This window comes from Neolamprologus brichardi, chromosome 16 (assembly GCF_056152115.1).
Source record: "Neolamprologus brichardi isolate AB-2024 chromosome 16, ASM5615211v1, whole genome shotgun sequence".
Lineage (NCBI taxonomy): Eukaryota > Metazoa > Chordata > Actinopteri > Cichliformes > Cichlidae > Neolamprologus > Neolamprologus brichardi.
Genome location: NC_142119.1, coordinates 17,626,049 through 17,649,237, shown reverse-complemented (window position 1 = coordinate 17,649,237; position 23,189 = coordinate 17,626,049). Strand labels below are relative to the sequence as shown.

Here is a 23,189-nt window from a genome sequence, read left to right as displayed (position 1 = left end):
GTGATTTGCGGCAGTGAACGCCCCTCAAGCGGCACGCGCGCAGAGGACCAGCCTTTCACAATGATGTCATGCTTTAGGGATGAGGAGCACAGCATCACATTAGTGAGGATGCAGGCAGAAAACAGTTTTTTTTCCCCCCTGGGAAACAAACCTCCTTTCACGACCTGGATTGAGTATTTGTGTTATTTATATTCACAATCAATGTTCAGAAGAGGTTATTGCACACTAAAAAATCTATATAATTATTGTATTTTTGCAAGTGATAAATGATGTAAAAAAAAACAACAAAAACACTTCCTAAAACCTGAGGAGTCCAACAGGCCATAAACTGATAATAATCAGTTCATAAATCCCATAACAATGTAACTAATCTTCACAACATGATAAGATTGCGGAATAATTTTGGAAAATAAAGGACTGAAAACAAAACCGCAACATGGTGGAGCAGTGGTTAGTCCTCCTGCCTCACAGCGAGAACATCAGGGGTTTAAATCCTCTGTCTCTTCTTATTGTGTGCAGTATACATGGGTTCTCTGTGGGTACTCCAGCTTCCTCCCACAGCGGGCTTAGGTTAAATGGTGTGAATGGGTGTTTTTCTATGACAGGTTAAGTGTACTCCACCTTTGACAGCTGGGGTATGCTCCAGCTGGGAGACATTGGATGGAAAGCAAAGCCTTGGCCTTTCATATTTATGTAGGCCATCCAGTGGCTCTTTTACTTACTGTGGGTAATTTTTTGGTGTTGTTTGAGTCCATTGAAGTTTTATCCTACAATGAGAATTTTCTCCCTCAGTGGAAGTGATCCTACAGTGACTCGGGGTCACTGAATGGCTTGATGAGCAGGAATGACACTTTTGGGGAGATATGGGACAGATTTTTTAAGACAGTGCTCTCTGTCACCATGAAAAACACCAAATGGAGGAAAAAGAATAAATAATGCAAAGTTTTTCTTTTAACACCGTTTTTTTTGTTGTTGGTTTGTTTGTTTGGTAACTTACCAGATTCTTTTCCATTTCTGGCGCAAAATCCTCAAACCACAAATCAACTCAGAATTTGGTTAAATAAAATACCAAAAGTCAGAAAAGATGTCTCAAATCCTTTAATCAGGACTCCAAATGGTTCTTAATAAAATACAACTGGCTTATAAAGTTTATCACAGTTTTTACAGTATCCAAAGTGTACGTCTGAAATTAGATTGCAGAGGAATGACAAGGTAAAGGCAAGAAGCCAGTTAAATAGTGTGCTAAGGAAAATATTGCCTGATACTACAACAATATCAGATTTTACCAAAAAAACAAAAAGCAAGTCAGCGGTCTAGCAAAAAGAAAAATCTCTCACCTCATTCTTTTACACACTTAAATATACATATTTCTGTAAAAAAAAAAAAAAAAAAAACCTCAATACATAAGTTTTGTTTACAAGTGCACCTGGAGGAAGAACAAATGAACATTTATATCCATTTGCATCCAATGTCGTCCTTGTTTTAAGGTCTACCTGAATGGCAAATCTTAAAGACCGTCTCCAAGACTGTCAAAATTGAATCCCCTTTGAAATCATCCATCACATCAAAGTCCAGTGGCTGTATCAAAGGGGACGCAAGCTGGATTTTGACCTCTCAGGACCACAGCTTTTACACTCATGCGTCGAGTAAGCTTAAGGGTGAGGCTCATCTTCTGTCTTTAAAGGGACTTGGGTTGAATTTCCGCTCTGGGTTTGACGTCATCGTTTTTACTGACGGGTGCCAGGGGGAAGGGTGAGGCTGGCCATCAGGTCGTGAACAGATGCAAATATGGTGCACTCGCCTGGGAGGAAAAGAATACAGTCAGTGTTAGCAAAGCTGTTTTACATCTAATTAGAATATTCAGTTGGAAAAGGTTTAGGTACAGTAAATTATTCAGTGCTCGTCAGCTGAGGGAGGGCAGTCTCACCCTGTCTGGCAGGATGCAGCTCATTGAACCTCTTGAGGATATTAGAGACCAAGAGTGCTGCGGCTCCAGAGGAGCTGTGCTGTCTGGGGATGTCAGCCTGCTGAGTGAGGCCTGTGGCCATGTCGTACACAATGGGTACGATAATGCTCACTGGTTCCTGGGGTACCGGGATGCGCTGGGTCAGCTGCAGCTGTGGGACAAAACAGACCAAATACAAAGGGTGAGGTGGCTTCAACATATTCATGTACATGTTTTTTTTTTTCCATCAAATGAAAATGAAGTACATGTTTCAAAAAGGTAAAGCGCTGCAGTGACTTACAAAGAAAAGCATTTTAGATTTGAGCACCACAGCAATGGTTCCAGGAGGAGCGATGGGTGGAGCGCTGGGGGGGATGGTGAGGCAGAACTGGACATTCCACTTCAGCTGTGCAGCCTGGTCAGGGAACTGCAGGAGAAGAAAAGGCTTATTCATGCATTACCTTTCAAACCTTTCAATAGTCAAAGACTATTAAGTGGGGGTTAAGGGGGGGGGGGGGGGGGGGGGGGTCCAAATGTGCAACAACACTCCATATAAAAGAAGTTCCTCACCAATTCAAGCTTCATGATGCGCACACAATCTCTAAGGATATTAGTGGGTGCACCCAGCAGCTTAGTGAAGGCATTCAGAGTGTTGTACTTAAAGGGAGGACCAGCAACCTAGAAGGGAGGACAGCAGTAGATGGATTAATGATCACAACATGGGTGCTGGTGTCTGTTACTAGTCATATATCATATAATATTCAAACTATGTTTTAATGGATACAAAATAGCAAGGGATTGTTTACCCATTTTTATGATCAGTTCAGAAAAAAAATCAATAAATAAAAACATGAAGACTTACACGGGTCTCGAAGAATCTCTCCAGCACCTGAAGTTCTTCCTGGGACCAGGGACCTGTGTTTTCTGGAGTGACTTTGAGCTGCAGCGTCTGGTAGTTATTTGGGTTGAGAGCCACACGGCACTTGAGCACTTCAGTTTTAAACATGATCACCCCCGGCTCATTAGAGTTCACGATAGTTAACTGGAGGAGAGGAAAGATGACACAGTGATTACTGCACTGGGGAGGGGAAAAAAACAAGCAAAAACAAAAAAGCCAATCGGGCAGTTGGTGAATTTGCATATACAGACTTCTTATAGCCAACATGACTGAATTCAGATTTCAGTTTAGTCTTTTACATGTCATCCTATATTTAAGGATGTTTAATCTATTACAATCCTTAGGTATACCTAAACACTTTATAGAAAATGTTAATTTAACATAAAGACTCATGTTAATCTATAAAATGAAAATAATCCAATTACAACTGAGAAAACTCATGTTGGCTAACATGGCCTTGCTGCGTGCTTCCATAACTTTTTCAGTGCACAGTGCAGAAAGGATGATATCATTTAGGAAATGAAAGACAACAGACTGATTTTTGGCTCTGCTCGTCACTCACATTGGCTTCCTGCTGGATGATCCTCTGTAGGTGCCGTCTCATAATAACTGAACCCAAAAAGCGCTCCAGAGGTGAGCAGAGGTAGCTTCCTGCCAGGCCGGGCACATGGCAGGGAGTGGGGGAAGGGAGCAGAAGCACATGCAAGGCATTGTGGGTGAGGATAGTAGGAATGGAGGCAGCCCAGGGGCGCTGAGGTAGCTTGCGGGGTGGAGGCATACTGGTAGGCATGACTTGTGAACCTAAATCAAAGACAGAGACACATGTTAAAAAAGTTTAAAAAAAATATATGTAAAATATATTTAAACTGTAATATTACAAAGTGTTTGTCTTTAAATACAAGGATACAAAGACAATGTGAGGCAGTACTTACTGGACCCAGCACGTGGAGAATTCGGGTCAGGAATGGGTGAATTCAACGAAGGGTTGCCAGGGGACATGCCGTGGATCCTTGCCCCAGGTGAAGGCCCTGAGACCTGGGGTGAACCTGGCCACTGGTTCCTATTGGTGGGAGACACCATGGCATATGGAGAGCTGGGGTCTAAAACACCTAGGTTAAAGGAGAGTCAGTCATCACCAACACATTAACACTTCTCATACAACAATAAACATAATCAGATAAATTAAAAATAAACCACTGTGTGCCCGTGCTGTGTAGACCATTTGTCATACGCCTGTTAATGTCTGCAGCCTAGAAAAGATATTCAGTCCAGCCCGCTCCAGCCCATACCCAGCAGAACAAAATTACTACCAGGCCAGTATTTATCCTGCTGCTTACCGTGGGGACTGGCAAAGCTGGTCTGGCCCATGGCTATACCCAAAGAAGATGGGGACGGGGTTGGCCCGAAAGGAGAGGGTGCCCTTAGAGCTCCACTAGGGGAGCCAGAGGCATGGATGTTCCCTGCACACATCCGCACAACACACACGCACACACATCAAAGGGCTCATCAGACTAAAGATGACAAGTACTCTTTACACACACTCACTCCATGTGCACACAAGCTAAAGCTGGGCGGAAGGGCTGTAGTCTCTGGCTGGCAGGCTGAGATGGAGGGGAATGGAAGGAGCATGACTAAACGCATGCTTTGTTCCCTTTTGGCTGCGAGGTGTGCATGTTGCAAGAGAAACAACTGATCGCATGGTTTCACAAAATTAAAATAGGCACACATGGTTGTGCAATCGCATTCTTTTGGCATAATTTGCTATTGCAACAAATGCATAAGTCAGCGGGGTGGCTGATGACACAATGTGTGGTGAGAAAACAATGCTTTATGGCAGCTTAACAAGCTTATATGACAAACACTTTACTGCAACATTCACACAGGCACAATTAAGCAATCAGAGTACAATAGGTCCAAATACCTGGTGATGGGGTGGGCATCATGGATGGTGAGGGAGTAACGTTAGCATAATAATTGGGTGGCGGTGAAGTTAGGGGAGGATATACTCCTCCCGGACCACCTCTCATAGTCTGTGGTTGTGGTTGAGGCTGCAACTGGTTCATAAGACTGTCCATAACATCTACACCCACAGGTGAAGGCGGGTTGTCATCTTCATTGACTGATCGCCTGCGAGCATCCTGATTGCTGTCTACAAACATGTTTAGGAATGTCTAGGAAGAAGAGAGAGAATAAATTAAGTAGTAAGTACCTGTGCACTGAATTGGATCCATTTTAATGTCTCAATCTATTTTAAAGTCATTCAACATCTGGGAAACTGGCCTATTTGTGTGCGTGGCGAGAGTCAGACAAAAACAGTGATAATTTAGCGTATCCCTGCAGCAGAGCTGGGCTGGGCATCCTTTTCTCTAGTCTTTACAGTAAGGAAAGCTAATATGGTCCAGGAAGTGGTTTAATATTTAGCACCCAATATTTAGTGTCCTTTCAAGAGGTCACAAAGCTTGTAATGACAGCTTCAAGTGTAATGACTTTTTGTGTGGAAGTTCAAATAATAATTTAAGCTTAAAGGACTTCTGCTGCATATTGTCTGTTACATTATTACTGTGCCAGTGTGTCTGGCATACCTTTAATCCTGGAGCAGGATGAAAGCCCTCTACAATCTTAGTGTTGTCAAAGAGACTGTAGGCTCCATCTCGGATAGCAACCACTCCGCGGCTTCGGCAGTAGATGTCGATGCAGTACATGTTTCGGAACGCCAGTCGGATGTGTGTGGGTGACTGGGGCAGGATGGAGAAGCACTGGTAGGCAGTGTTGGTGCGCTGGGTGAGGCCCAACATGGGCACCGTAGGTAGCTTGTTGATTGCATTCAGAGGAGCCTGTGTGTCTGAAAGGACCTGGAGAGAAAGAAAATGTAAAAATTAAAAACATTTTTTCATTTAAACAAAAAGCAAATACATTAATTTCAGGTAATTATTCATTCGCTGCCACTCGCAAAATTCAGTTCCTCACACGTAAAATCAGGACACAAAGCAAGTATTACACTCACGAGAGTGTCTACTTGGCTTGTGCTGCAGGAGGTTTCACTTTCACCAGCAGCTCTGCTCTCAAACATGAATTCTCCTCATCAATGACTCTCACCTGACAGTTTGAGGGGCGTCGCTCAAAGAAGGAAGGGAAGTAATGTGAGTGGTCACTTTCAAAGTAAGTGTTCTCTGATTGGCAGGTTGAGTTTTAACTGCTAAATTCAGGTACACCATGTCAGCAACGTGGGCACTGTTTTATACAGTATAGGATTACAATTTGGAAAATAGAGTTTGGAGAATCAACGGCTGTTTTTTTTAAAGGTGTATCAGCCAAAGTACTGAGAACTAGCAGTGGATTACTTTAATGCTGAAGAAATCTTAAAATAATAAATAAATTAGAGGATCCTAAGGCACGTTTTGAAGCAGCCCCATCCAGTCACAGTGCATGCAGTTATCTTGCTGAAGACTGGGCAACTTTGGAACTTTTTTTGGTAGGTAAATATGCCTTTGTTTTGGCTGTTATTCTAAAATCCTAGATACTGATCCACCCTTACTATCTGGATCCTCAGTTTCTGTTCTATTTTTTAAATTAAATATAATAAAGTGTGAGATATTGTACTACAGCCTAATGGTTCAGGAGTGTGGAGGCTTATCGCACAGATCTTTTAACTTGAATACAATTCCATAAGCAAAGCAGTGTCACAGTGGGCAGTGTGGGTTTGGATTTTAATCGGGTACGACTGATAGAAGAAATAAATAAGGTTCAGTCTGATGTATTTCTCCTCCACCTGGACTAAACGCACAGCTTTTGTAGGTCTGGGTAAAGCAATGCAACGCACCACAGTGCTGCATGTAATATGACACTGCTGCATTCACTAAGCCACACCCAATGTTTGAAGCAATCCAATCACATCCTTTTGATTTTATTTAATTTCAAATCATCCCTTAATCCAGCTCCAAAAAGTGCATGTGATCATTCCGTGGTTACATTTTGTAACTGGGTCACAGTGTACCTGTAGCAGCTGCATCACTTGTGGGTTTTTGTTGAACATCTCTTGAAGCTGATGGAGGATGATATTATGGCAGTTGGAGCAGCCAGAGTTAGGCCCCACAGTTCCCAGGGCGAGGTGGAAACGCTGAGTGCTGGAGTTCCACTGGATGGTGACAGAGCTGCCCTTGGTGGTGCCGTAGCACAGCACCAGCTTACGGTAGTTATACAGCCGCACCTCTGAGAAGGTACTCAAATGAGATGGCATCTCTAGAGGGGGGGGGGGGGGGAATCATAATGTGCAGCTACGTTAAACAGGTGTACATGTGACAATACAAATCTTTTCGGAAAAAAACATGCACTCACCTGGCAGTGCACGAGAGAAGGTGAGGACACACTGGTAGAGCTGACTAATGGCATTCCAGTCGTTAAGGAACATCTCAACCACTTTCCGCCCGCCCACTGGCTCCGACAGAGGGTTCTCATAGGTCAGATACACGTGTCGCGTGGAGGCTAATACAGCAAAAAAGATGGGGTTGTTTAGAAGTTGGTATATGAAGAAAATACAGATTCCTTGCTCTCAAACATTAAACACATTTTATTCTTTTTTGCTCCAGTTTAGAGCCTTTTATGGAGTTACAGCTGGTGTCTTTGCCATCTAATTTGGACACAACATCCATAAAAATACTAATACTACAGTTGTTTCAAGACTAAATCAAAGTATATAAATAAGACTTTGTAAATGCTGTGCACCTTGCTCCTTACTATGGGTGCTGTTAAGAGGACAGTTAGCCAGCACCAGTTCAGCCACCCAGGTTCTGTTGTTCCTGCCCTGCAGGCGGAAGGTGCAGTCCAGTAGGGAACGCTCTAAAGCTCTCCTGGTCTCCTCTCCTACACCTTTACAGGGAGGAATCCTGTAAAAGAAAGCCCAATAAACCGTGGAGTCACTGTGGAGTTTTCACTTTTCCTACAGTTTATAACACTTTAATTAAAATTAATTGTGTCAATATGTGTCTATGTTTGTGACTCTATTATAATTACTTTATTAGACGTATTGCATGACTGCTGCCATCTCCTTCTACTTGGACGCCCTGATTTGGAATCTCCATGTTGGACATCTAAAAGGCAGAGAAAGGGATCCAGCATCAACCAGAAAACACTAAACTGGGCTTGTCTAATCACCACATGTGGGAATGATTCAAAGTATCCAAGCACTGTGAAGTACCTCTGCTCTAAGGCCAATAAAAGGCATGTTGATATCACACATTGCAACTAGGTGAGCCAGTTCTTTGTTGAAGGCACACATTTCTCCAGACCGCTTAGGCTTTTTTGGCTCTGGCTCCCCTTGGTCTCCAACAATCTACAGAATAACAGAAACAAAAAAATAAATAAATAGCCCACACTGAAAGGACATAATTGCAGTTTTAAGTGTCCAACTGACCACAAATGTTTTTCCCTAGCAATCTCATGCCACACATAAGAAAATGAGTGTGTGAGTGGGTGATGAAAGCAGTCTGTGCAGCTACCTTTCTCTTAGTCCCAGGCTGAGCCCCTCTCCCTGTTGTCGAGTCCTGCACAAGGTGCTCTAGATTGGGTTTGAAATGCTGCAGAAGCTGCGCGCACATCGGTCCATCATCTCCTTCCAGCTGAGACACTGACAGGAAAGAGTACTTGTACTGCAACGCTGTGGGAGTGCTAGGCACTTCAAGCATCTCCACTATCTAAAAACAAAACAAACAAACAAAAAAAATAGATGTGAGGAAAAGATTCAGAGTTGGAAGGAGGACATAAAAATCTAAGTAACAGAGTTGTTCGAGCTCAACATTTGTCGGTAATGTACTGGCTGAAAAACTCACTATGTAGTACTGCGGTAGCCGCGTGAGCTTGATGAAGAGCCTGTGTTTTGACAGGCTGCCGATGGGGTGAGAAGCTGAGTTGGACAGGTGAAGGACATCGGTGCACACAGTGGGAAGGTGTTTCACAGACTGCCGGCAGCGCTGCTCTCCCAACCAGAACCTGGCCAGAAAGAAAGAAAGAGTCAGTCTTCATGAGAGCTGAGTTGCAGAAACTGATACTCACTGACCAATCACTGTTCACTCGTGCAAGACTCACAACACAGGCATTCATCTCAACACCCATCATCCCACCAGCTGAGCCAAGTGTTGCTACTGACTGCAATTAGTCAACTCTGACAAGCTACAGTCAGGCGTCAGACTCCATCTCCTACTACTGACTCCTTTTTGCATCTGCATCTTTAATGTGTGCTAACAACACTTTGTTCTGTTAGCTGTAAAGATATACTGCTCTGACTTGTATCTCTGTTTGATGTGGACTTACTTCAGTTGCTGAAGCCACGAGATGATGCGCTTCATATCATCGTTGATGGTCTTTTCAATGTCATCCAATATGGACTGATCTATAGAGAGAGAGATAGACAAAGCACACCTAGGGTTTTATCTTCAACAAAGGGTTAAAGGTGGAGGCTCATTCAAATAATGTGATCCACATTACCATTAAATAAATACATGTTCCTATTGTAATACAACACAAACACAAGCTTACCTAACCCATACAGCATTGGCTGGAACATGCCCGAGTGCAGGTCTACGAAAATGTGTAGACACTCTGAGCGGCCGCAGGGCTCAAGTATTGGAATAACAAGTGTAGGTAAAGCAGTCTCGATGAATGCTGAAATAAACAAACAAACATTTAAGTGTGCGTCTTTTCACTGCGAATGACTCAAAGGACTGGTTGCAGATACTAGTTGACAGAAGGAGAATGTAGGATGTGTGAACGACAACCTCTCTAAGTTTTTTTTAACTCATGACCACAAAAACTCATCAGTCTTATCTGCAGCCTGCTGATTAAGTCTGGCTGCAGTTGACAGAAGGAAACAGAAGTTTGAAAGGCTTTGCTAAATAAACACGTTTGAAGGGATTAAGGATAAATAAATAAATAAAAAATGAGGAGTGGATGCATACAGTTGTCGCTGGGATTGCTGGTCTTTAGAATTGCCTTCAGTTCCTGCAGCTTCTGATGTGACCGGGCATGCACACTGTCAATCAAAAGCTTCTCCACTGACAGGTGATCAATCTAAAATGTAAAAAATAAAAAGAGTAGAGAGGGGGAAGAGTTATACTAAACTGGAAGGTAATTGTACTGTAAAACAGTGAAAATACTGATATTTGTGTGCATTTCACCTTCATTGCTCTGTCCATTAATTTGGAGTCACAGACAGGGAGAGGGGGCTCATGAGAAATTTGTAATGGCTTCGATCCATCTGATTCGTCGATCCTGATAGTGACCTTATGCACTGATGCTGTACCCGTTTTCCTACCCAAAACCTGCTGACTGGAGAAACAGTAAAAAATAAATAAATAAATCAGCTTCAGCCTCTCTTTGTGTTACTGGTCATGTGTTCATGCATGTGAGGGCCGCTTATAAGCTCTTACTTCCAAACAGAGAGTGTGAGGTATTTCGCTGGCACGTATCTCTCCTCCTGCACCAGGTCTCCCCAGCGCTCTCTGATCAGCATCAGAGTCTGAGAGTGGAGCACTTCTAGCTGTAGCGACAAACAGAAGGAGTCTGGCAACAATGAGGTTAAAGAAAACACACCGTGGGAAAATACCGGGCCAGGTGGGTAGAGGTAGAGTGATGTACCCATCTTCCCATTAAAATTCAAAACACACAGTCCAGTAGTAAAAGAGGTATCTGTGCCTCATACAGACTGCTCTTTGACATGCTGGGGGGAAAAGGCGGAGCAGAGATGTACTGATTAGCATTGTGATAAGCACAGTTGTGCTCAGCTCGCATGCTTGATTAAGGACTCTGATTAAAGTGTGAATACTGCTCACTAACAGTTTTTTTTTTTTTTTACCTCTCTCTGCATTTAAGCTACACTTAACCAAAGATTTACAACTGTCTGACACATGGGAACAAATCGGCACTATTACAAGATATCATCTACACATATGCTCGCTCAAGTGATTTTGAGGTTGACAACATAATACTTGTATTTTGCAGAAAACTTTTTCACTGTGACTTTAACAAGCCCACATCTCTCAGGGAGGTTAAAATACTGAAGCACCTGACCTGGATGGGTGACCTCGCTATAGTCAGAACAGTGCTGCTCTTTCCTTGTCATTAACAAAAGGCTGTTTTAGTGAAGGGGGGACTACACAGGATTCACTCCTGCAGCTGTGTTTCTCATTGGAATTCTACACTCATCTGCTTGACTGGTCAATACTCTATATGCTCCGACACACACTCCCGCCCTACTGCAGCAGTTGAGAGCAGACTGGGATAAAAGCCAAGTGGATGCAGGCAGGACATACACACACAAACACATTTTCTGTATGTGTAAATGTGCATGTGTATGGTTAAATACAAAGGAAAAAAAGGATACGCAAGCAGTTGTACATGTCTTGAAGAGGCTTTTCATCAGCACAAAGACGTGCCTGGACCAACTCGTGGATGAAGTTCACCTGCAAACTGTGGACCAAGGCTCGGCCATCTGTTACAATAGAGCGGGAAGGGGGATGTGACAGAAAGACAAACCAGTTGAGTCCATTAGCACTCGAGTACATTATCAATCAGTTTGTGTCGGAGTGAGTGAGTGCCCCCCTGTCCCTTTACCTCCAGTTTCTTTGTCCTCCACCAGAATATCTAACTTCAGCAGCCTCCAGGGAATATCAGGGTCATCCCCCATCACGGTCAAGGTGGCCTCGAACTCTCCTTCCACACGAAACCTTACTCGCCCATTAGCTACATAAACACACACACAAGATCTTTTCAGCACAGATGAAAATAATCTGATTAAGACATGAGAATGGTGCCAGTTAAAACACCACACTAGGGGTTTAGACAAACTGCTTACCGACTGTGAGATTTGCTAGCTGAGGTGGCAAGTCTGTGGTGACAAGGCGGTGTCGTAGAATCTGATTAAGCTGGTTCAGAGTGGTCTGCTTCTCTGCCTTGGTGATGGGGTCAGGAGGAATGATCTTATCCTAAGCAAATAGACACAGAAACAGTTGAGCTCACATACCAAAAAGCTTCAAGAGAGCAAGTTTTAGCTACATCCATCATTTCATGCAGGGAAAGAAGTCCAAGACTTACTCTTATGCAGGTGGGCAGACGCGGGTACGACCCAGTGGTGAGCACATCGATGGCAAAGGGGATGGCAAAGCTGGGCAAACGAGCATGCACCAGGGCCTCTCTGGCCAGTGATGCCAGTCTATCAGCTGTGTCTACAAACAAGATGGTCTGCTGGTCCAGGAAGCTGGAGATCATCTGTTACCATGGAGAGTTCAGGATAACTTTAGTGCTCTGATGACCAGAATGAATGTTAATAATAATGTTACTAATCCACACACACAACATACCGCACACTTCTCCACTTTCCCTGCATTGCTCGCCCACTTCACCAGCGCCAGGAGACGGACAAACAGCTGCCTAGTCCGACTGGCAAACTGAACGATTTCGATTTTCCTAAGGGGGAAACAGCAGTCTTTTGTTATGGGTTTTAAAATATGACACAGTAACTGAATGTGTGAGTGGATAAAGGAGAATGAAGGAATGAAATGTGAGAAAACAAACATACCTCTCCATGTCTGTTTTTCTGGGCAGCCTGGAAGAGCAACAAAAGATCTTTAAGCATCATTTATTAAGCTCTTGAACTCAAGACCTATGTCCTGTCAAATGTTCAAATTATGTATCCTTGCTCTTTACAACGAAAACATTATTCATAATAGTATTTCGGTCAAAGGGTACTAATATATTAACTCTATGGGAGCAATCAGATATTCATCTCCAAACATAATCACCGATCCTGGCTCTATATTCCTATAGCCATGTATTGTTTACATGTACCCCCTTAACATATCAGCAGTTACCTGTGCTGCTGTGCTAATCTTCTATACTGTTAAAGCTTTTTGCTCCTTTGAATATAAATATAAAACTGATGGTCCCAGTTTGATGAGCCTGTTAGGCTTTCTTTTAGCATCTGGAAGACGAACATCCTCACAGTTTACTCAAGTTAGAAGGTTAGCCCGCCAGGTCAACATCACTTAGCTCTGAGGCCTGCAGCAGTAAATGCTACTCACAGTTCCGCCAGTGTGGTGATTTCCTGGTAGGTCCTTTGGAGAAGAAACTCAATAAGCATGCTGAGTCGGACCCCCGGTGTACCCGGGGCACCGAGCGGTGGTGCCTGTGGACCCGAAACAATCATACCTCCGACGTGAACGAGCGGCCCGTCTGAGCCTATCTGCACCGGAGCCATTTTACAATGACGAGACAGACTCGTTAGCTACGCCGAAGCCAGCGCTGCTACACCAAACTGCTGTAGCAGCTAACTGCTTCAGAAAAGAAGCTTTTCTGTCCCTCAAAATGTCCTTGCCCAGATGAGGTTCTCCGCACGGACTTGTTTTTCTTGTCCAGAAGAAAACTCAACAAATAGACAAAATTTGGTAACTCATTATAGAGAACAGTTAGTGCCGCTCGGCCGCCATCTTTTCTGTCGGGTCTGATCGCCTAGAAGGCGGTCGGACAGAAAACCCAGACAAGACCTTAGAGGAACGACAAACAGGGACACCGCACAGTCTATGTGTTTGTTTCCAGAGCAAAAGCACGAGTTTGACATCTGTTACAATACTATAAAAACTGTGCACAATGTTTCGTGTTAACAGGCTCAGCTTGAAAGCAATTCTTTGTCTCAAATTATTGTAATTAATAATAATAATAATAAAATATTAATGACAACGAAACGCATTCTGAACAAGTCTCCCTTTTCTGTTTCCGACAAATTCTAAAACAACGCTGTTTAATACTACTCATTTAACCTATTAAACTCGTAATATCTGATTGATAAATAGAGTCTTCCTAATATCTGTTACATGAACTTGATCTGTCAATAGCTTATTTATAGCGGTAATGCCAAAATTATTCTGCTCAATTCTCCTTGTTTACACCCCTCAGAAATATAAATATATTTATATAACCTACATAATCTCATATTTATAAATGTATTTATATATTCTACGTTATGAACATTTCACAGTCTTTAAATGTTTTAGGTAATGTGCAATATTCTCCTGTTTAACTCTAAATGTTTACATATCCAGATGTTTATATAATCACCATTTTTCCTGTACATTTCATAGTCTGCAGATGTGCTAATGTGCAATGTCCTCATTTACAGTCTTATTGTTTACATCCTTTAAACACAAAAGCACTTTTATACATATGTACGCATATGCAGTATAGGTGTATCTGTTATCTCCATGTTGTTGTTGTTCCTACATCATCATATAAAATGTTGGTCCAGGATCAACGTTACAACTGACCAATCGTGTTGTTGTGATGTCATAGCTTTGAAATGTGGTGGGAAAATTAAAAAAAGAAAGAAGCTTTGTTTACATAAAACTATCTTCTGAAACAAAATGTACAACATTTAAAGCGTTTTATTTATCAATGTATGCAATTTAACAAATATATAATCAATTTGCTGTTAGCCAAATTTAGGTTAATCCTGTAGCTTTTCTAGTTTTTAATAGCATTAGCTTACTTCTTGGCTAATGCTAACCGAATGCCCAGACAAACAACAATGCTGTGATGATGTAGGAACAACATCAGGGGATATCTGATCATATAATTGCATATGGATAATATACATGTATATGTTATACTTATAAACATTTTATAAATGTCAGTATATTTATCTGTTCTTCTATTTTGTGCACCATCTAATTGAGTATAACTGTTATTTATACTCTCTCACATGCATACAGCCCCTATATAAATGAATGGTCACCAAAATTTGTATCCACAATGATGTTTTCTTTAACACATCACTAAATACAGAATAAAGAATATGAAAAAGTTGGATCACATATTTAATATACTCTGTTCTACTTTGCAATTTAGTCTGTTTGTTTATAACAAACAGGTAGCACTGTATGAGCACTCTGCATCAAAGTTTGAGGTGCATATGCATATAGCTATTAAACCTTATATGCCTTGTCCCTTGCATTAAGCCACACACAGACTATTTACATATAAAGCGCACAAATGTTATCAGGTGAGTCTTCAAGACGCCTTGTCTGTGAAAGCCAGCTTAAACAGCAGTGAAGCAGTCACGTTGGAGGTGGGGTCATTTAAGCTGTTTCGTGCTTTGATTTCTGTGTTTTCTCTCAACACCTTCCTGTAGTTGTCAACAAATCTTCCATCACTTGGCCTGTACAGCATGATAAAAAATGCCCCCTTTTTTTTCAGTTAGTGCTTACAGCTACACAGTCAAGCTGCCATGGCAACCGTGCCCTGCTGAACTGCTTTTACCCCTCACTGCTGCTTACAGCTATATTGATAATTGTATATTTTTTATCAGCTGTCTCTGTAATTTACTGTTACCTCTCCCCACCTACTTGCATCTACATCTCTCTTACCAGGACCTCTTTTGCATGCAGCACCAGTGTGGTCAGAATGCTGCATTAGTGCACACTGATAAAACAGAAAGAAGTGTGTTGTTGATCAAATTGGAAACAAACCTGTGAGATTTGTGGGATCTGAATTCTTCTTCTAAATTTGTAATTTTCCATCTCATGCTATTTAACGTGACACCATGTGTACTGGGGTGGAGGTAATCAGAGAATTCATCGGCTGGTCTGCTGCCTTGACCTTTGAAAGACTGGCCAGATAATTAAACAGCCATATTGTTATTAGACCAAGGGTTTAAAGATGACATCTCAACAAATGTAATCCCTGTTTTGCTCACAATGCGGGCTGTTAACTTATACACAATCAAGCTTCATTCTTCAGTGGAGCTTTCACAAGAAATCTTGTCTTGTGCTAATGTGTTGTTCACGTACACATTTACGAGGGCACTGTAAAGGTGTATGAAAAAACCTGTTCAGTGTTTTTTTCAACTCAGTTTTCAGTCCTGTATTAATTTCTGATAGATTTTTTGTTTAAATTTCCTTCAGACTCCTTTTCACTGGTTCTTGGTCCCTACCATTGCCATAACATTTAAACGATCCTGGAACCAGTCCTGAATATACTTTAATATATGAAGTATGCATTTGCAAAAACGTTTCTTGATTTGAATTCTCTTCAGTCACAGTGTACTGTGCATAAGTCTTGAGCCACTCCACATATTGTCCTTCCAAAAAGCCAGACTTTCTTGTCATTTTTAAAGTGGTCTTAAGCAATAGTTCCCCAGGCATTCTGAAAGCCTTTCAATGTTTGTAGTTCTAAAACTTGCCATATCTAAGCTTGCTATGCAGTGCGTCCTTCAAAAAATCTGGGGAAAATGGACAAGTGGAGTACAAAAGAAGAAGTGGCAGGCCTAAAAATATCTAAGAAAAAGATCCAGCAAAGATCTGACACAGGGCGTGAGAGATGCATCTGACCTTTCAGTTGATCTGTCTACTGTTTATTGAAGCCTCATGAGAAATGATCTCAGTTTATGTGTGGCTATCAAGAAGCCATTCTTCATGAATGGAAACAGGAAGAAAAATTACACTACAACTGGAAATCAGTGGCAGTGGGTCGTATGCAGCGACGAAACCAAATGTGAAATTTTTACTTGAACTCATCACCAGTATGTACAGAAGAGGTCAGGAGAGACTGAGTGTCTACAGCCAACTGTAAAACAGGGTGGAGGCTCTGTCATGGTTTGGGGACTGAATTTTAGCCAGTGTGCTTAAAGAGCTTGTTGCAATTGATGGAATAATGAAGAAAAATACTATTAGATTTTAATCCACCATGCAATATCATCTGGAAAGCATCTAATTGGCTTAATTTTTCAACATGACAGTGATCCCAAACACACTCCCAATGCAGTAAAAACATACCTAGATAGACAAAGGCACAACAGAACACTATCAGACCTCAACAGTATTGAAGCAGTGTGGGATCATCTTGACAGAGAACAGAAGAAAAGGCAGTTAGCATCTAAAAAAGAGCTTTGAATGTCCTCCAAGATGCCTGAAGAACTATTCTCGACGTAGTCTTTGGGACTAGGTCTCCAGAAAAGACGGAAATGACATGAAAGCTTACCTTAGACAGTTCAGACTGTTTCAAAGAATAAAAGTGATCATACCAAATATTGACTTTCAAGCTTGTTGGAACTGAACAAACCGTGACTTTTGCACAGTACTGTACCTTCTTTGGTAAGTGCTTAAGTTTGAATTTGCTCGCATTCTGTTATTCATTGTCATTACTTTTTAATTGATGACCACCCCAAGCGATAGGAGGCGATATAGTCAAGTGCATCGTACCGCTCGGCTTTTTTTCCGCCTGGTTTTGTTCAAACTATGGATCGGATATCAATGCCGGAGCTGGAGTGAGTTATCAGAATCGAGAAGGGGTTTTATTCGCTTCCCATTCAGCGGGTGTTGTGTTAGCTGAGCTGTGCTCGGTTGTGGTGCAAACTAGCTTACAGACATCGCTGACTGTTGGAGTTCACACAGTTGTCTAGTCTGTTTTAGTGAGCTGCATTTGTGTCCGACTGCGCTTCCGCCATGTTGAACTGAATCAAGTTGTGACTGACTGCTGGGACCGAAGTGACAAGCCCCAGAAATCGGACTAGATAGAGTTAGGGGGGCTGTTACCGCGCCGGTGACGCAGGAAAAACACCCAGAAGCAGAGGGAAAAAAACGTAGGAATTAGATCATTCTAGTAACAGGTTTGTGTCCTGTGAAACTGTCACTGATATAGGCCACGTTTATGTAATACACGACGACACCATCGTTCAAGGCTGGACGTAACCCGTGAATAGAGGGGAAGTCATATCAAATTCCTGGTGAGTTGTTAGCCAACTAGCTCGCTGTGCTGGCTGGTGATTGTTAGCTGGCTACTGCTAGTACTAGCGTCAGCTGTTGGTGTATGAAAGGTAACATTATAGCATTTTGGGTTGTTGGTGTTATTCACTTGCTGATGGAGTTTTCTCTGTTAGCTACTGCTTACTGAATCTTTGACAATGTCAATGCGATTAAATTGCAATTCATAGTCCTGACAGTACGTGCAGGCTGCCTAGCTCATCCCGCTAGATTCACTGAAGTCAAGCTAGCGCTAGCTACCTGCAAATGGTCCTGTTTAAAGACTGAGAAGGAACATTTCCTTTAAACGTCTAATGTTTACATGTTGGCGAAATTAAATTTCATCCACCCAGAGTTGTTAATTGTTTTATTACAGCGGCTTTATCAAAACTACATTGCCGCTAACCTGTTCTATAACCCGGGCCTCTGATATGTTATTTTCAGTTTGTTTTAGCTAAGTTAGAACTTAGCGTTAGGCGATACGGGTCAGAACAGGGAGTTAAATTTCAGGAAATAGACGCCTCCACTGTCACTGACATTTTATGCGTTATCCCAGAAAGCTAAAATGGCCACGAAGTGGCATTGAGTTGAATAGGAAAATTATAATTTTATGGGTTGAACACTAATTACTTGTCGAGTCATCTCAGCAAGCCGCTTGTCAAAACAGAAAGGTTAGCTACGGTGAATACATTTACTTAAACAGAAGCTAACGGCTGGCTAACATTAACTGTTTAGATTGCTTCTTATTAGCTCGACTAATGTACTTTGCAAATGGCGTTATGGTAACACAGATGATCGACAGTAGTGAGGAGAAACGCGATATTCTCTCAGGATTGGTTTTAGCTATTTAACCAAATTCTTTACGTATTTAGGCGCATCGACTATGCAGCAGAGGTTTGCAGGGCAACTATAACGTCAGGCCTGAGCGAATGATGAGGCCTGTGTGTCTCAGCGCAGTGGGCTTTGGACGACCAGGCCTTCACTGCTGTGCTGTCTGGGCGGATCGCCTTGCAGGCTAACCATCGTTAGTTGCCGCAGCTAGCTAGCAGCCAGGGTTATTAACTAACTAGACCACCAGCTGTTAGTAGTGGTTGACGGCGCTAGTTTGCAACGACAGTTACGTAATGTCACCGTTTACTTCATCTGCATCTGGGCTGTGTGTCATTTTGAAGGTATTCCATCTTAGAGCATATGACATTACACGACCGATTTACCCGTTAATAATGTCGCTAAATAACACTATTATTTCAAAGCCGGGCGCTCCAAAAGGCCCCAGTTGCACCTAGCATTGAGAGCTAGCGTTAGTTATGGCTGTTGTTAAATTTGTATATCACTTTGTTGACTGTGGTTAAAAAACAAACAAAACATGATAGTATGTTTTTTTTTTTTTCTTCGTGCGTCATGAAAGTAACCCACTCGTCCCTGTTTGGGCAGATAGTTAGTTAATGGCTGGCATTACAGATAGCACACTTGGCTAAATGCTGTGACATTTAGTCCCCTGCAAGCTAAAGTACTCATAAGGTTTGGCCTTTATTAATAACTGTTATGGACTACATGTTATGCTACCTGCTGCACCATCAAAATGTTGGTGGTGCAGCAGGTAGCATGTAAAGTGGAATTTGTGCTAGTTTCACCTCTGTTAAACCAATAAATATTAAATCAGCTATTTTTCCACACCCATTTTAACTTGCTTTCAGGTAGTTAGTTATGATACAAGGGAGCAGAACAGCTGCAGTTTTGCTTCTTGGTGTTTACAATTTAAAGTTATGGGTTGTCTTATGTGTATCTCGTTTTGCTTGTTTGTTTTTTTGTATAATGTGCAACTAGCACTCTGTTTCAATTATGTTCTTAGTTCTAGTCATATATTGAGCTGCTAAATTATGTTTCTAAGTTGAGCTGCGGTTTGAGTATCTGCTTTGTTAGATTTTATACCACGCCAGCTGCTTTCAGCTGGTAAAATGGTGTAGAGAATATGTTGATATGCCCTCTTTATTACAAGGGAATTGCAGAAGGGACTAAGGTTCCGGGTTCAGACCTTGTCAGTAAATCTGTCATATCTGCTCCTTCTTGATTTGTGTGGGGAAAGAAATTAAATGGAAAACACGTTCACTCTGAATAAGAATATATCCTAAGTGCTCATTTTAATAACTGAAAACCTAGAAGGTTTGCTCCAGCAACATAACATTTTATTTTGGTAATTTGAAATTTCACTTTTGTGACTATTGTAATGGGAAAACTTTCTAGTGGTGGTTTTAGGCAATGTGATAAATACAAAATATTTAAATTAACAATTGAAATTGGTTTTCTTTCTGTATTTTTTTGAATATGAAAAAGTGATGAGCTTTAGACTATTTGATGTAATGAAAGTGATCTAAAGGTCTGATGGTTTAGGACTGAAATCCAGGGAGAAGGTTAAATGACATTTATTTTCAGAAATATGTGGTTATCGGTGACCCCACACACAGTGCCAGTGCTAAACTGGTGTCTGAAATTTCTTACTGATGAGCATATCTGACCTTAAAGGGAATATATGGTCCATTTATTTTGTGGTTCTCATTAAATTCATTGCTGTGATGTATTCAGTCTATGGTACTGGGCAAAATAACTCAAACTGGACAAGGAATTAGATTTAAGATGTGAATGAAAATTGTATTACCCAAGCTCTCTTTGTTAGACAGCCTTGACAGTTTACAGGAAAACTTCCTGTCTTAACTTTGACCTGCTCTTCTCATCACAGTTGCCCATGGACACATAGTTTTGCAGTGCAGTGAGAGAATTTTACTGACATAACAGGTTTTCCGTTCAAGTAAAGCAACGTGATTAAATAATCAGGCCAGACTGCCGTACTGTCTAATCATGAGCTGCTTGGGGTTCTTGTCCCATTGAACTGTACCGTTTAGCAGTGTCACCAAGGTCGTTAAATCTCAGAAATGACTTTGGCAGGCACACTTGTATTATAATCTAAAAAATGATTGCTGAAGAGTAAGAAACAGAATAAATATGAACTAAGGTATTGTGAGCTAATACATGACAGTGCTCAAAAGGTGTTTCATGATGGTGTAAAAGCTATAATTATCAGTCTTAAATGAGAGTATAGTTTAAAACAAGGGATCAATTAGCTGATAACTAATGCAGTAGCACTAAATCTGTTTTTTTCTATACAGTCCATTGTTAACGCATTCCTTCATATACAATCAGATGTTTATGTCTGCCTTTGAGACGATTATTTTTCTTGTTGTGGGATTCAGGCAGAGAGCATCTTCTGGGTTAAATATTAGATTTAAAATGAAAACTGGCTTTTGGATGATGACTTATGGTTTGCCTCATATTGGCTAATCCCAGGGACATATATCAAAGCGTTACAATAGTAGTTTATTGTTCTTTATCTTTCTTTTCTTATTAAGTTAGTAAGGGGTTGGGCTGTTATTACTTTAAGGCTTGATGGGCTGAGACTGAACTCTCCGGTTTTGTCCTTTTTGGCAAATCATCTTCGTTTCTGAATAAAAGAGAAAAGAACATGTAGGCAGTCACTGAAAAATTGAGTGACACAAGCTGAAATGAGCTGACAGGCACAGCTCAGTTCAGTTCAGTTTATTTTATTTTAGATTTAAACATGTATTTTAGATATTACAAAGTCTCCTAACCCATTCAGCTTTTGCATGTTATGCGTAACTTAAGCAGTCAGCTGATAATTCTGACCTTTGCCCCCTCTTCTCTGCTCCAGGTTATGCAATGGTCTCAGCAGCACACCCAGATCTCCAGGTGCTTGTGTCCCTCTCTCGTGTGTTCCGGCTCTCTTCCCTCTGCTCTACAGCTGAGGTGGCTGTGATTTCCCTCCTGGCCAGCGCTCCCTAAGAGGCCAAGATTGCCAAGATCTGCCCCGTGGCGAGCATGACGGCCACCACGCGTGGCTCTCCGGTGGGGGGCAATGACAGTCAGGGCCAGGGCCAGGCTCCTGATGCTCAGAGCCAACCCCCACTGCCACAAAACCAGGTCAGCATCATCTTTCTAACACTCGTTTTAGATACGTGAAATGAAGAAAAGAAAAAAGAAAAACGGTTTAAGGAATGAAAAAGATATTTGTGTTTTTGTTTTGTTTTGCTTTTCTCAGTCAACACAGCACAGTTTTTTTTTTTCTTTTTCTTTTGCTGATATTGCTCGTACCTAACCACACACAGATGCCCAGGGAGATGAAGAGAGAGGGGAGGTGGGGGCGGAAAAGGAGGGAGAAAGGGAGAGAAGGCGAAGCATCAATGAACAGAGCCTCCTGAGTGATGGATAAAGGGTGTGTGTGTGCACGTCTTTGTGCGTGTGCAGGCCTGTGTTGGTTAGAGATGAGCTGTGGTGAGACGTGAGAGGCAAGCTGCCTATGTAGGTCAGCCAAGCAGAAGGAGCCTTCACCACACACCCCCACATTTTATATTTCTCAGTTATGCATCTCTTTCCACGTTGAGTATCCCTCCTTTACTCTTATACACAGCTGCTCACACCACCACCACTGTTGATGCGCTCAATAGATGAAAGAAAAAATAAAGTGGTTAAATGCATATTCATCGATGTACATTTTTGATTGCATTTCTCAAATACTCTTACTTCCAGTGTAGCCCTAAGATTCACCCACATACTAACACATTTATACGTCACCCATGTCAAGTCTTATTATATTTCCTGTATGTTGAAATGAGTAATACTTCATATTTAAAGTATCAGTTATGATCACTTGAATGACCTTTTTTTTTTTAAATCAAGCTTTTCACCAAAGCCAGCGTGAGCAGGAAGTTAGAAAATGTCTATAATAGGAGCCGGTGGTCACAAACTAGCAGATCCTGTCCTAGCTGTTTGGTAACTGTAGGACCTAATTTGGAGGAAAAAAGCCCTTTACATGTGAAAGGTTAATGTTTTTTTCAGTCCTACCTTATTTTTGGGAATCCAATCTTCTCTCATCACAGTGTATGCAAACTTCAGTATTTATTGCCTATTGACACTATCTCATCAAGCCAAACAGTTTAAAATCTATTTGTCGGTGGAAAGCTTTTGTTTCAGTCAGTTCTCTTGGAAACTGTATGTAGTGCAGTTTCTTTTAATTGCACCCCTACTGGGAGATCCTTATGCAGCCTCTCCAAAGCTGACCCTAGTTGTTTGCTTAGTGTAGGATCATGGCTGTGCTAGCCCATATCTACTAACAAGCATTTTTGTCATGACATTGTTAGGCTTTGCCATAAGCCTCTCTGAACATATTCCACTTGTTGATATTTTGTTGACTATGTAAAAGCAGGGCAGCCATGCAGATTACAGAAGTTGAAAGTTGGCTTTTATGTAGGTTTATAGCAGCTGTATTCTTCTGCCAGGAGTACACAGAATATATCTTAAAACAAACAAACAAACAAAAAACTTGTGTTATCAAACAACAGACCAAAACGAATAAAATGGCTGTTTTGGCCGGTAGGAAAAATACTCTTAAATATTTATCATCATATGAGGTAAATCATTCAGTCCCTAACACACTGGTTTTTGTATTTTTAGCTTGTTTGTTTTACGTTAGCTGTAAGTGTTTTTGTTGTTAGGA

General features: G+C 41.6%; 2 protein-coding genes across 13 annotated transcripts in view; one reads left to right on the top strand and one right to left on the bottom strand.

Moving 5' to 3' along the window:
- Window positions 1-1,082: 1,082 nt before the first annotated feature.
- med14 (mediator complex subunit 14) lies at window positions 1,083-13,358 on the bottom strand. Of its 3 annotated transcripts, none has more exons than XM_006788130.2 (29): window positions 12,914-13,358; window positions 12,412-12,438; window positions 12,194-12,299; window positions 11,928-12,101; window positions 11,689-11,818; window positions 11,448-11,576; window positions 11,218-11,325; window positions 10,265-10,397; window positions 10,013-10,163; window positions 9,794-9,905; window positions 9,375-9,500; window positions 9,150-9,228; window positions 8,669-8,828; window positions 8,339-8,533; window positions 8,038-8,172; window positions 7,854-7,930; window positions 7,566-7,726; window positions 7,179-7,325; window positions 6,838-7,082; window positions 5,426-5,695; window positions 4,765-5,014; window positions 4,181-4,303; window positions 3,776-3,952; window positions 3,406-3,644; window positions 2,808-2,987; window positions 2,516-2,623; window positions 2,247-2,372; window positions 1,928-2,117; window positions 1,083-1,801 (listed from the first exon to the last, which is right to left on the bottom strand). In XM_006788130.2, exons 1-29 carry the CDS (start codon window positions 13,087-13,089, stop codon window positions 1,728-1,730), a joined length of 4,308 nt encoding a protein of 1,435 aa, XP_006788193.1. In that variant the 5' UTR covers window positions 13,090-13,358; the 3' UTR covers window positions 1,083-1,727. The 3 variants fall into 3 exon arrangements, with proteins under 3 accessions (XP_006788193.1, XP_006788194.1, XP_006788195.1); XM_006788131.2 differs by having other exon boundaries at window positions 7,578-7,726; XM_006788132.2 differs by lacking the exon at window positions 4,181-4,303.
- Window positions 13,359-16,892: 3,534 nt separating this feature from the next.
- The window catches only part of usp9 (ubiquitin specific peptidase 9), a 36,812-nt gene continuing 30,515 nt past the window's right edge, over window positions 16,893-23,189 (top strand). For 5 of the 10 annotated variants that reach the window (XM_087853025.1, XM_087853024.1, XM_087853021.1 and 2 more), the window contains exons 1-2: window positions 17,163-17,607; window positions 21,348-21,616. In XM_087853025.1, the coding sequence (XP_087709151.1) occupies window positions 21,515-21,616 (102 nt within the window). In that variant the 5' untranslated portion in view covers window positions 17,163-17,607; window positions 21,348-21,514. The other 5 variants (XM_087853020.1, XM_087853018.1, XM_087853023.1 and 2 more) reach the window with 5 other exon arrangements.

Excerpts from the sequence above, each read along its gene's own strand:
- med14 (XM_006788130.2), bottom strand. The coding sequence starts at position 13,089 with ATGGCTCCGGTGCAGATAGGCTCAGACGGGCCGCTCGTTCACGTCGGA. Across the intron at positions 7,931-8,037 it reads TTATTGGCCTTAGAGCAGAG|ATGTCCAACATGGAGATTCC; the intron begins GTACTTCACAGT and ends TCTGCCTTTTAG. Across the intron at positions 7,326-7,565 it reads CACCCATAGTAAGGAGCAAG|CCTCCACGCGACACGTGTAT; the intron begins GTGCACAGCATT and ends TTGCTGTATTAG.